The sequence below is a fragment of the Leptosomus discolor genome, chromosome 1 (assembly GCF_034619465.1).
Source record: "Leptosomus discolor isolate bLepDis1 chromosome 1, bLepDis1.hap2, whole genome shotgun sequence".
NCBI lineage: Eukaryota > Metazoa > Chordata > Aves > Leptosomiformes > Leptosomidae > Leptosomus > Leptosomus discolor.
Window position 1 is genome coordinate 100,050,065 of NC_141391.1, and position 13,337 is coordinate 100,063,401.

Consider the following 13,337-nt stretch of genomic DNA (forward strand, 5'->3'; position numbering starts at 1 on the left):
ACGTGCACGTGGACCAAAGTAAAGCTGTACACAAACCCGTGGCGTTACTGTAGGCTTATTTGCCCACGCCTGGAGCGTTTAACCTCGCTGTACGCGGGTTTCTGGCCCTGCAGGCCGTACGTGCGGGCCGCTATCCCCGGCCTCCGGCAGCCCCCAGCCCCGTGCCGCGCCTTCTCCGGGCGGCTCCATTTTAAGCGCCCCCTCGTGCCCTCCGCAACCCGACCAGCGGGGAGCGGGCTGTGCCCACGCCCCCCACACACCCGCCCCCCCACAGCCGGGGTTCCCCGCCTTCGCCCCGCTCTCGCTCCTAGGCTTCGCCGCTGCCCTGGAAAGCGAAACCTCCCGCCGTCGGTGGCCGGCACGGCGGCACCGCAGGCTGCGCCGGGGGGGGAAGAGCCGGGAGAAGGCGTGCAGCGGAACGGGGGCTGCAACAGGGGGGTAGGGGGCAGCAGGCTCCCGGGCCGGTCTCCTCCGGAGCGCCGGCGGGAGGAGCGGCCGTTCCGGGCAGCCCGGCCGCGGTAGCAGCCGCCGGGGAAGCCTCCCCGCGTCCCGCTCTATGGTCTGCGGGGCCAGAGCGTCACCGGGTGGAGCGGAACTCGGTGGTGCCGGCGAACCAGAGTGTCTGGGCGCGCAGGCGCGCTGCCCGGCAGGGGCGAGTGGCGGAGCGGCGACCATGGCGACCTTCTTCGGGGAGGTGGTGGTGGCGCCGTCCCGAGCCGGCGTGGACGATGAGGAGTCGGCGGAGGAGACGCCCGAGGACCTAGAGATCCGCAGAGAGCTGGAGAAGAAAAGGTAGCTGCCCGGGGGGGCGGGCACGGCCCGACGGGGCGCCCGGCCGCTCTCCTCGCTGCTGTGGTGCGGCCTCCGCGACGGGCCCCCAGGGACGGCCGGGGCCGAGTAGGGTAGGGAGAGCGCTGCTCCACTTCCCTCTGCCTCTTTTGCCAGGGAGATCGACGTCCTCTGGACCTTGAAGTCGGGCACGTCTACAGAAAGCTCTGCCGACGAGCCGTTTGTGTGCTCTAAATTTATAGTAGCGATAGGACATAACGCTGCAGGTAGGTGGTGCGAACTGCAAAACCAAACCGTCTGAGGCTCTAAAGTACTGTTGTTCTTTTGCTGTCGGCCAAATTTGAGAAGGTAGGAGGCTGGAAGAAAGTGTTAAGTGTGCCAGGACATTCCGTTTGATGTAGTCTGTTTTAACGTTGGTCTCTGCCGTAAGAAAGTCCCTCAAGGGTGCCCAGCTCTTCCTTTAGGGAGCAGAGTTTTAGCCCTGAGGCAGCTGAGTTGTCTGGAGAAAGCCAAAGTTAGTCTGTCCGTGTAAAACAGTTTTTGTTACAGCTGCTTATTCCTCCTGTCAGATCGTAGTAAGATGATCTATTTTCAGTGGAGGGCAGAAACAAAGTACGTTTGAGTTTTGGATTTTACTTGGGACAACCCCCCTTTTTCCTTTGTCTGACTTTTGTTTGGTAAACTCTCCTGGATTGTTAATTGGCAAAATTTTTCTTCTACTAGTTGCAAGTTGCTCAGTGCAGTCTAGTGTTTTGCAACAGGGATCTGTCGAAGATGTGAAATTCTATGCCAATAAGCTGTAATTTCTTTAATTTCTAATGAAACAGTGGTTTGTTGTTTGGGGTTTTTTTACTGATTTTTTTTTTTGTACTTGATCAGTCAGTCCCTTTTCCACATTCTAATTCCCCACTTGTTCAGAATGGCCTCTTTTGAGGTGGTTAGTTACACAATAGGCCTAGAGTCTTGAAACACCCGCTCCCCTTCTCACACGTACTTACCGAGGGCTTGAATTTTTTAAGAGCTGTTTCCCTGTGGATATAAAGAAGTTTTAAGTCTTCATTACATTTAGGTCAGATCTAGCTGACATTTAGATGATACCTAAGTTAACTTTGCTAAATTGGTTTTTCTTTGTTCATGTTTTTTCTTGAAAAATAGTTAGAGATATTTTAGATCTGTCTTCTGTTTAACAGTGACTTTTGACAGGAGTTTGATTTATGAACATTTGATTTGGGATCTCTTTTTTTGCCACTAAGTCGTGTGTACTCTTGTCTCTGCATCCTACAGCCAGTGTAATAGCTCTGCCTTGCTGGTTCAGTGATTATTTTTTTTTTGAGAAATCTGTTACATCTGGTATGTCAACAAGTATTAAAAGACTTAATATTTATATTCTTAGTGTATACTAAAGGAATCTAAAGTTGACTGTAGTGATATAATTCTTAAGAATACATGGTTTTGATGTTAGGGTTCTCTATCCATAGAACTGCTCTTTATCTTTTCAGTCATGATACAGTGAGGTTATGCACATTCTTGATCTTTGCTGGATTTGGTCAATAAATGGATGTTGATTAAAAAAAAAAAGTACATTTTTTTTAATTTAAGATTGCAAAGAAATAATTAATTCATTTCAGGTATTTATTTGTAGAACAGAAATTTTATTCTTTATAAATCAACAGTATTTATTGTTTATTTGCAGCTTTCCTGTCTTCTTTTATTCTGGATTCTGTATGTTGGGAAGTAGTTGGAGTTGTGAAGCTGTGGAATGAGTGGTGTCGAACATCCAGCACAACAAATGTCCTCCCGACAGATTCTTTCTGTTTGTTCTACCGATTAATATCAGATCCGACAGTAAGTGACTTAGGCATCAGTTCCCCTATATTTTAGCTTTCTGAAGAAGAGGGCAGCCTTCATCTGCCCCCTACCCTGTCCAGGGCAAACAAAGCATTAAGGCTACAATATTCTGGATTAATCTCATTAAAAATCTGAAGGGTCATTATGCTCACTAAAGCTATGTGAAGTTCTGGCATGTGAAGTTCAGTACAGAGAAGATGCGTGACAGCCCGATTGCTTCCCATCAGTTGTGAGTGAAAAATTCCTGTTGAAATAGAGTTGAAGAAGCCCAAGAAATCTGAGCAAGTCGTTGTCTGCAGTCACATCAGCTTTACACGTGATTATGAGCTGCTGTTGTGCTCTTTGAACCACTTGCTTATGCAACTTTTTTTTTTTCTGTTAAGGTTTTGTTGTGCCAGTGTAGTTGCTACGTTGCTGAGGATCAACAGTTCCAGTGGCTTGAAAAGGTAAAACTGGCAAGACAACAAATTGAGCAATGAAGTCTTAGGGGTGGGGATCTTCAGCTTAGTGTAAGTGCCTTTTCCTGTCTGATGTTCTAAACGTGACAGCATTGTAAATCACTGGTTTTCCCTGTACCTTTCTTAAATATTCAGCAAATGAACAAATTTACTGCCTGCAGATTCTGAAACTCCTTTCTAGGTGCTGCCAGTTGTAACTGCTGTGACTTACCAACTTTGTGCAGTTCCTTGTTTTGGACAGTTTCAATTCTGTTGCCCCTGACTACTTTCCAAACTTTTTTCCCATTTGGCTTAAATTTTCTATGGTTTGTTTCAGCTCTGGGAGAGTCCTTCCTTAAAAAATAAGAACGTAATTGCATTTGTGCAGCTGCCAAAGGATTTCACAGCAGACAAACCTGTTGTGAAACTCATGATGGATGGTTTCTTTGCTAATGGGTGTGCTCTGCTCCTTCCACAAGGAGGAATTGTAAAGGACGGTGCCTCCAAAGCAGTACCTGTCGCATTTGTTCATAGACTTAGTATGCCAAGTGACTTACCCCGGCATCATTCAGGTACACGAACGCTGCTGGGTCATTCAGGTCCCTCCAAATATCATCATGTTGACTTTAATAAGATAAAGCCGGAGGGGGAGATGTTCTGGCTGATGATTTTTGTTATGGATTTGGGTCACTGCTTAGCCTCAAGGAAGCGTGGCTTATTTTGTCTTGCTGTCTGTCTGGTAACCTGCCTTCCTTTAAATCTCTGCTGCTCTGGTGAACAAGCGGAGAATCTAAAGCTGTTACGTTACGCTGAAGTTGTGTAACACTGTGGGGAGAGATCCAAAGAGTGAGATGAAAAGCGGTGTGTCCGCTGAGAGCAAGTCCTCAGCCTGAGCTGGGTGGTACCTGCTCAGCCCAGCTTGCCAGCTGGCCCAGCTGGCGCGTGAGAAGGGTTACGTGATTGTGAGGGAGAACCACAGGAGCATCTTAGCGTGAGGGAGCCAGGGAGATTACGGGAAGGCAAAGAGGATGGAAAACTGGGATAACTTCACTGAGTGATGCAGGGGTGTCAGAGCCAAGTTTGTGGAAAACTAGTTTTTTGTGGCTTGTTGAAGAGTTTGATTCGCTTTGGTGGGGGGTAATGGTTCGCTTTGAAGTTTAGAAACCCTGAGACCTAAAACATTTTGGTTTTGCTGTATTCTGCGCATTCTTGCACTTCAGTTAAGTTGTGATTACACAAGAAAGATGGTTGTGGTTTTGCTTTCTTCCCCATTTGTGTTTTCCAGCTGTTTGCACATGTGTGTTGTTTCAAACGTGGGTGTTCGTGAACAGTAGGAGTGTACAGTTTTACCAAGTCAATCTTCTTGAGTATTTTTGGACTTCAGAAACACTGTGCTGGTAATCTTTTGCTTTTAGTTGAGTTGCAGGCCTGTTCTGTATGCTCCACAAATTCTGATTCGCTGAGCATCTTCATAGTCTCCGTGAGTCACGTTTTTACTTCTGTACGTGTTCTCTCGGTAAGTGATCACTGGCAAAACGAGAACATACAGACTAAAGTTTTGCAGTAATGCACACCAGCCAGTGTTTCCAACTAATTCCAAGTAAACTGCAAATACATGTGCTTCTGAAAAGTGACACCAGTTTTTTATTACAGTGGTGACACACTGATGTGAGGGAACAGTCAGCTTCCCTACTGTGATTGGTACCATATACAGAAACAGGCGAGCTTCTGTAGAGTTTACCAAACTCCCTGTTTCCTTATTGATGGTAAATCTGAAGAGGACAGTGTAAAGGGAAGGTGCAGGTTTATCATGCTTATGCTTATTTTGACATACATTCTTTAAAAACAATGGAACACTGTGCAGCATGTTGGTGTTTTGTGACAGCGTGCAGTGGGTCCAAAAGTGTGTTTTATGCAATGTGTATGAAACACTTCTTTGAATTTGAGGAAGACTGTGGAAAAATTAAGGTTCTCTTTCTCAATTCAACTTGAATATAATTAAATAAAATCTGAGCATTTAAAATGAAGACTCTTTTTAAGTCCTGTAGAACATCTGGGGAGCACAATTTCTGTTTCAAATGTCTAGTGGCGTAGCAAGCTGCCTTCCTGTCATAAGCAGCCCAGTTTTATTTGGAGTCCTTTTTCTTTCTGCAGTCACCATTAGACTTGGTAAATAGCTGTTCTTTTGGGTTTTTTATCTCCATCCCAAGAGCAATGCGTACGACATTTCTACCTGAAGGTTGTGATTAAAATTTTAGTTAGTCCTGCAAACCTGAATTAAACTGCCGTTTGCCATCTGCACTGAAATTGAAATGAACCTTTGTGGTTTTACACTGTTATTGTGACAAGATAAATTTTGCTTATGTATTAACATTTTTATTTCAGGTGTTTGGCTGTATGCAAAAGGAGGGCTTGCAAGTAACCATTCTTTCAACGTGTCCTGTAGCTGATTATAAAACTCAGGAATCCACTTTAACGCTTCCATCTCCATTTCTGAAAGCCTTGAAGACAAAAGAATTTAAAGAGCAGGTCTGCTGCCCACTGCTGGAACAGCCTAACATTGTGCGAGATCTTCCTGCCGCTGGTATTTTGCAATTCCAAGTATTTACAAGGCTGCTGGTAGCAACAGAAAATTCACTTTGAAGAGCATCCCATTGCGATTAGAATTTTTACTTAATTGTGTGAACTGACTAACAAGTTAGCTTTTTGAAAATTAATTCCTAACAGTTTGACATCTTACATATTGCCTTGTAAAACAGGGACAAATTTCAAACCAACCCACAAATCCTTTTACCCCTTATGTGAGGGGCATAGGTACTAGCAAATTCTTCAGTATAGCATCACAAAGTGTATTGTATATTGGGGGTTTGTGGCATTTTATTTGTGAGCTAAGTATGGGGTTTTAAGAGTTGTTTTCAGCCGAGCATCCAAACTGAGGCTCATAAAGTCCTTTCTGCATAGTACAGGTAAAGTAGGTTTCACAGTGCTACTGATCGACCTCGTGTAAAAGTTAGATTCCATTTTATTATGTAATGTAATAAAACCCCAGGCTTTTCATGGTAGAGCACCAAATTAGTGGTAGCATCGTGAGGAAAAATTTGTCTGGCAGGAGCTAAAAGTGGGTGATTTTTCTAGAAAAAGTTCATCTTGTTTGAACTTTGAGGGTTTTATGTCGTTGGTGGTTGATTTGTGGCTTTTTTTGTTTGTGGGTGGTTGGGTTTTTTTTACAGAAGCTCATATTTTTGTTTACCAATAATATACAGTTTCCAGTTAAGGTATTTGTCAAGTAGAAATACCAACTGCATTTTACTAATTTTTGGTGATTTATTTTCTTGTGTACCTGGGGAACGAGGGATGGCTGGTCTAGCAGTCAGGATCCTGAGTAGTTAATTTATAAACTTTTATGCTTTTGAAGTTCTGGCCAGAACAGATGTGATTTTGTACACAGAACCGAGATTCCTTCTCTGCTGAATGTAACATGTGTTTTCTTTTGACTTGTATTTAGTTTTGAGTTATTGTCAAGTGTGGCAGATTCCTGCGGTGTTGTATCAGTGTTACACTGATGTCATCAAACTGGACACGGTTACAATTGAAGCGTTCAAGCCTCTGCTTTCTTCTAAAATCCTGAAGAGTTTAGTCAAGGTAAAATTCCATATTTAAAAATTAATGGGAGGTTTGGGCCATTTTTGTCTGTCTTTCACCTCTTGCATTCTGCTGCTGTTGTGCCCCTATGAGGATTCCACCTGAAAAGGCAGAAAAATACACTTTAGTGACAGAGAGCAAGGATTTCTGCTACAGTACCTGCTGTAGCATCTGTTTGTAAGTTGCTTAGAAATAATGAATCTGCAGCTTCCCTCAAAGCTTCGTTTTGACTTTTCAGGCTCCTGTAGGGGTACTGGTGTATCAGGGAGTGATTTCTTGTGATTGTTCAAGCTGCAGTCCTTTGGAGGTGTCTTTTGTTAAAACCTTTAAGTATTTTTTTTTTTCTACATTCATCTGCAAAATAGCTCTGTTCTAGCTCTGTATCTACCCATCTTGGGCCATACCTGAAAGCTTAAGAAATGTATGTTGACCTATAACTTCTTTCTGGAATTAAAAGACTTAATTTCTAAAGATAATTCTTAACAGTTTTGCACTAATCAAGCAGCTGTGAAATCATGGCATTATAGCTGCTGAAGTGGATGTTTGGCTTCTTTCTGAAATGTTTTTATCTGAAGTGTAGTTGGTTCAAAACACTCGTCAGTTTTGACAAAAACTTACATTTAAATGGCAAGAGGTATGTGTATACTGAAGTATTTCTTTCAGCTTTAAATGTGGGAATTGCTCGTTAGTTTTCATTACAGCTTATACTGGTCTGCTAGGTAAGTCTAACAGACTAGTATGTAAATGGTTAAACTCTGAAGGAAAACAGCAATATGCAGGCTCTTGCTGTCATGCAAGCCAGGAGGAAGCAAAACCAGTCCCATTCTGTGATTTCTGTGATTGAACTGCAGACTCCTTCGGAGCCTTTAGCAGGTCTCTGGATACCTTCATTCACAAGACCTGAGTTTTGCTCACAGTTAATATTTTAATAAAAATGGTAGTCTGAGTAATACAGATTGGAATAGCGGACAGTGAGGCTGTTTGGTTTTGCTTTGTTACCAGCAATGTAGCTTGTGCTGATCATCTCTTCCTTTTCCTAGGATGTGTCTGAAAGCACAAAGATTTTGAAGAAATTACTGACGACCAATGAAACTCACAGTAATATCTATATCTAAAGAGGACATTTGTGATGCAGGCTGCACTTTCATAAACCTCAGTTTTGTCTGTAGAGGACATTTTGGAATTGTACTTGTTTCCTTAAAAGTGGAATAAATTCCGGTAGATTTTTACTTCTACATTCACTTTTGTTACTTTCGGATTCATCACTACAAACACATATATTTCTTCTGTATGGCTCGGGAGACTTTCTTCTGGAGTGATTTTAGGAAAGATATCTTGGATATGAAGAGCAACTTCTTTTTCTCCTCCTTGAAGGGATTATCTTATCCAAATGTATACCTTTTATATGTAAAAGAGGAAATGCATTTAAGGAACTACGTCTATATCTAATGATAAAGCCTGTTTTTTACTTTATTTTGAGACAAGTTTTCCTGTTAGTCAGTCCTCTTTAAAGACTTGTCTGTGGTGGACAGAATACGCTCTGCATCTTTTTACATACATAAATGTATGTAATTTTGTGTGTGGGTATGTATGAATGATGCGTATATGTATATATGTGTGTTGATACAAAATGCAGTAAGTATGGTAAGTACCTTTAAAAGACTTACTAGTGGAAAATAAGCTTGCTTTACAAATTAGTAGGAGGCAGGAATGTGGTGCTGTTTTGAACTGCGCGGAAGGGCTGTGGCTTGGATTCACTGAGGAGGTCGTCACAGGCGTTTAGGATGCTGCTGCCTGCAGGTCTGGCAGGAAGAGGGATGTGCCCACACCCAGATGCTGCAGCTCCCGTTTGCAGTGCCTTGCTGAGAGCTCGCCTTTGCTGGCAGTTTCAGCTTCAGGCTTCGAGCAGGAGCCGTAGAGGCGCAGGAGCATTCCCTGCTGTCAGACCTCTGACAGTGGTAGGAACCTCTCCCGGTGAAGCGGGGTGGTAGGCTCGCAAGCTGCTTCAGCTGGGTTTGCCAGGGCAAACAGATTTAACCTATCCGCTTTAAAACTCCAAATTGCCGGCAATAGCAGGAACAGTACAAGTTCTCTTATGCAGAGTATGTGACTTTTAGAGGAAAGTAAAAGTTCAAGTTTTAAAATGTCTCAAAAAAATTCTCTGGAAGTTGGTTACAATTTCAGCGGTGTGTTTAAAACATTTATTAGGATTGGTGTGCAGTTCTGACTTGTATATATCCTCTGCTTAATTTAACATTTTGTTTAAGAAAATGGTGTTAAAGATAGTATTTCTGTTGCTACCAGGTCATTTGCTGGTGTTGTCACTGCACAGAGATCTTTAAATTGCATGTAGCTTATCCTTTTGGAACAAAAGGATAACAGCTTCAAAGTTTCCTAAGTTTAATGTTGACTTACACTGGATGCCCAGTGGACATTTTTGAACTCTGTTCCTTTGCCAGAACTGTCATCCCTTCAGGGTTGAAAGTAGTTGGCTTAGTCGACATCCACTGAGGCAAGTAACTCCTGGTTTCAGCAGGCCCACCTCAGCTTCTGGTTTGGGAAATTTTTAACTGCACGCTGTATCGCAGTTTTCAACGGTAGTTGAATATTCTTGATGTGGATATCATGTTGTGCATTAGTTAAGACATTGATTTACATTTCTGTTAATATAATTACAGATAAGCAAGCAACTGTTGCCTTAAGTGGTACTGTATTTTTGAACAAACCCTGAAGCATGAAGTGCAGGACATGGTTCCTTCTGGGTTTTGGGTTTTTTTTTTGTATTTCTGTGCAGCATTTTAATCAAAACCTGTTTGTATGCGTGATCTGAGCTGAGAATTCTGTTGCTCTGAAAGCGTTGCACATTGGCTGCACCGTTTTCTTACTTGCGTACTGAACACTTTGATTAAAATGAAATAAAGTACATAACCAGAAATGGCTTTAATAATAAATATGCAGGCTCTTACAGGAACTGTAAATATACTTATGGTATTGGTTTTATCACCCATGCAGTTTGCAATGTTTCAAAACAGTTATCCATTGAAGTGTAGTTCAGTTTTTTTCTACCTGGGTTTATGCTGAGGTGTGAGAATACTCTGGAACACCTTGAATAAAAGTGGCAACCAAAACACTAGCAACTTGGAAGATGAAATCAGAAAGACTGAAAACTGGTTTGTTGGCAGAATGGTCCGGAGGCCAATTGTTCTTGCTTCAAAGGGTGCGATCGCTCTCCCTGTCTGGAAATGTTTATGTAGGATGTGGTGGTTTTTCTGTGGGATACCATCAAGCTGGTGGTTTCAGCCTGTGTATCCAGGTGTGTTTCTGTGATCCACATTACAGATGAGGTCAGGCTTTGTGCAGTAGCAGTTCTGTGGTGTGAAACTATATAGGTCAGGGTACGTGCACCCTGTATAGTCAGTGAGACTTTCCCTCATCAGCATCAGCTGGATTGTGCTGTATAAATTTGAAATGTCAACCTTTTCCAGTACACAGTAAGTACTATAGAGCAGTGAAAGAAAATACTTTAATTTAAAAATTCTATCTTTTTCCATAATTTGATGTATGAAGTAGCTCATATTCCCGCCTTAAGTAGTTCTGGAAGCATCAGAACTAATGATACCGCAGTATCACATAAATGTGAGTATTGGCTGAAGAGTTTCCGTGTTTGAACGTTGCTAAGTTGTTGGCGGTTTTTCTGTGCTCTCCCGTGTCTCGTAAGAGTCTGCAATAAAGTTTTCTTTGTTTCTAGCAGCTGCTGGTTTCTGTAATCTTGTAGCAGCACAGAAAACTTAAAACTGTTTTGTCAGGTGTGGCAGATAGCTTCAAAAGCTTTGGGGGAAGAAATGCGTTCTTGCCTGCATGTCTGAAATGTGATTGTCTTAAGACTTGTTTCCTTAAGGTTTTGGGCTAAATGCAAATAATGGAACCAGATAGAATAAACTATTAGACTGGAAGAGACTTTTTTTTCCAGTTTTCAAATCATCTAAGCCATTTGCTACCTGTATTTTTTTCAGATAGTACCAAGCTCTCTTCTGCTGGAGAATGTTGTCTTCCAAACCAAGGGCAAAGCCTCTTCTCAAGTCTAATCTGCTTTGTCATGCTGCAGAATATATTTGGTAGGCAGACGTGTTCTCTCTTTTCCTTGAAGGCTCTGACTCAAAGGTGATGTGCCTGACCTAATTCTGAAGTCTGGAATGACGGTGCTCTCTAATGAGGCTCCTTAGCTTTTAGCTTGTAACCTGTTGGTGTCTGTGCAGTTCAGGCCACAGGTGTACGAGTACAGGCCTGTACAGATGTAGAAGGTAGTGTCTGAGCCAGAAATCTGGATTTTATTTAAGTTTGTTACAAAACCTCCACATTTGAATGCCCAAACCAGCAATACACCTGCTATTCTGCTTTCATTTACCCTGTGGTTGCGTACAGTGCGTTGACTCTTCCCTAATAAAATTGTTGCAGCCTTTTGAAAACCCAGCATGAAAACATTATGCCCTGCTCTGCTGCCCAAGCACTTCACTATCCCATTACGTTCCTCCTGTGTTTGACACAATGTACCGGCTCACCTTCCCGTGCAGTTTCTCCTTCCTGCGTGCCGTCGGCAGAAGCGCTGGTCCTGCGCGCGAAAGCCTGAGCCCCGGGTGTTCCTGTTGGAGCCCAAGCCTTCTGTGGCACTAAAGCAGGGGGTGTCGGAGCTCACGTCCCGAAGGTTGCTTTCAGTGGCTGCCTGCCTCCTAGCCAGTGACTTGCCCCCTGAACCTTGTTCCTGTACCTCTGTGTTGCCGCTGCACAACAGAGGTGAGGTAGAAGAGAGCTTTGTTCTTTCATCAATCCGTGCTGGAAGCCAACACGCACTTCCCCCTTCCGAGGCGAAGGTCTCGTCTTAACTGCATGGCTCTAGCAAGCCGTCTAAGTCTTCCTAGACTCCAGCCTTCTCATACTGGCAGCAAATATCTTAAGCACCACCCTGCAAACTCTATTATGTTGCCAAAACCTCAGAGGAAGAACATCACTTGTGACATGTAATTTTTACAATTTCTATGCCAAAAACTGTATTAAAAGGTTTGGGAGGTCACCTAGGCAAAATTTAGGAAAATGCTGGAAGCTTGCCCTGCAAACTTTAATTCAGTCCCCACCCAGCGCCTGAAGACATTTGCATCTGTAATTACAGCGTTTGGTGCGTTTTCGTGGCTAAAGCTACCCTGAAGCGAAAGGGCAGTGCTCAGTTACGACAAGGTGGAGGGGAGGCAGCTCAGGGTGAGATTTCTGGTTTCATTTCTCCTCCGTGTTGAAGAGTGTGAAAACTGAGGTGAGTGAGTGCTCTAATGGCCTGTACAGGAGGAATTTGTTTCTGCCTCAACTTCAGGGAAGAGTTTTTATTAGTAATGCTAGGCGAGCCCTGTAAATGGCAATCTGACGTGCAGCTGGTGTCTCTGTTTTGTGGGTGAACAAGCTGAAGTACCTGGAACCTGACTCGCTGGCGTGTTGAGCGCTCCCAAGATGAGTTGTAAGAGCAAAGCTCCATCGGGATGCTGGAAGTAGAGATAGAATTATCATAGTGAAACTTGAAAATGTTTGAAATGTTGCAGGTAATGAAAAAGGTTTTTCAAAAAGGCGTTTTGTTCAACCTCAGATATTCTTTCTGGTTTGTTTTTTTTTTTAAATGTTCTGTGTCTAAAACATTGAAAAATGTAAATGAGCTAAGAATGAAAGTAGGAGAGAGAAATGATTTTTTTTCAGTGTAATCAGATCTGCGGGTTTTTTTCCCTTTAAATATTTTACTCTAAGTTTTGACAGCTGCTGAACGTAACAGCAACCAGCATTAATGGGCACCTCTATCTAGCCAAGTGAGAGCAGAGCTTTGAGGTAAGACTTTCTTACTTTGTAGGAAACACTGAGATGCTGTTGATAGACATCCTAGAATAGTTGATGAGCAAAAGTACTTGAGAATTCCATACAATAGATACTGTGGAAAACCATTAACTTGCAGGGATTAAAGTGCAAAGCACTTGTTTTGCTTTGATAGCAAGGTATACCGAGAGGGAAGTGAGGACAGAATGCCACAGACCCTGAACAGTACGTATGCGGAAGAAAGTTAAAGATTGAACGGCAGGCTGTAGTTTCAAATAATTGTACCATCCAATGTTTTAGTGTTCTTTGTATGAGGTGTTATGTACTTGCCTGGGTAATTGCTTTAAAGTAGGAAATGCTTTGTAAGAATGGCAGTGTACCTTCAAAGGGCGGTTTCTTAACACAAGCATTCACTGACAAGACCATGGGGTTCTTCCCCAGTGTTTTAATCCGAGCATTACAGCATGCTTTCATATGCTAAACCCGCTGTATTTCTTATGTTCAAGATTGATATTTGAATTCTTCTGTTAGGTCTGATTTGGACTTGGATCCCTTTTCCTGGTCGACTGAAACAAAAGCCGTCTTTTTTTCCATCAGCTCTATAGACTTTAAAGCCAGTCTGCTGCTTCATAGGGAATTAACAAACGGGGAAATGAACATAACAGAGTCACGATCACTAAAGGCAGCAATTTGATTCCCGAACAGATGAATGGTCAATGTACAGCCTCTCTTAAAAACAAAACAAAACAACAACCTGTGCGTAGAAAGGTTGTATGA

The 13,337-nt window shown here is 42.9% G+C and overlaps 1 protein-coding gene across 1 annotated transcript; it reads left to right on the forward strand.

The window, feature by feature from the left end:
* The first annotated feature begins 556 nt into the window (after nt 1–556).
* PSMG1 (proteasome assembly chaperone 1) lies at nt 557–7,951 on the forward strand. Its single transcript, XM_009949200.2, has 7 exons — nt 557–792; nt 946–1,055; nt 2,483–2,634; nt 3,021–3,083; nt 5,460–5,658; nt 6,580–6,716; nt 7,757–7,951. Exons 1-7 carry the CDS (start codon nt 557–559, stop codon nt 7,829–7,831), a joined length of 972 nt encoding a protein of 323 aa, XP_009947502.2. The 3' UTR covers nt 7,832–7,951.
* Nucleotides 7,952–13,337: the final 5,386 nt, after the last annotated feature.

Excerpts from the sequence above, each read along its gene's own strand:
- PSMG1 (XM_009949200.2), top strand. The coding sequence starts at position 557 with ATGGTCTGCGGGGCCAGAGCGTCACCGGGTGGAGCGGAACTCGGTGGT. Across the intron at positions 1,056-2,482 it reads GATAGGACATAACGCTGCAG|CTTTCCTGTCTTCTTTTATT; the intron begins GTAGGTGGTGCG and ends GTTTATTTGCAG. Across the intron at positions 3,084-5,459 it reads AGTTCCAGTGGCTTGAAAAG|GTGTTTGGCTGTATGCAAAA; the intron begins GTAAAACTGGCA and ends TTTTTATTTCAG.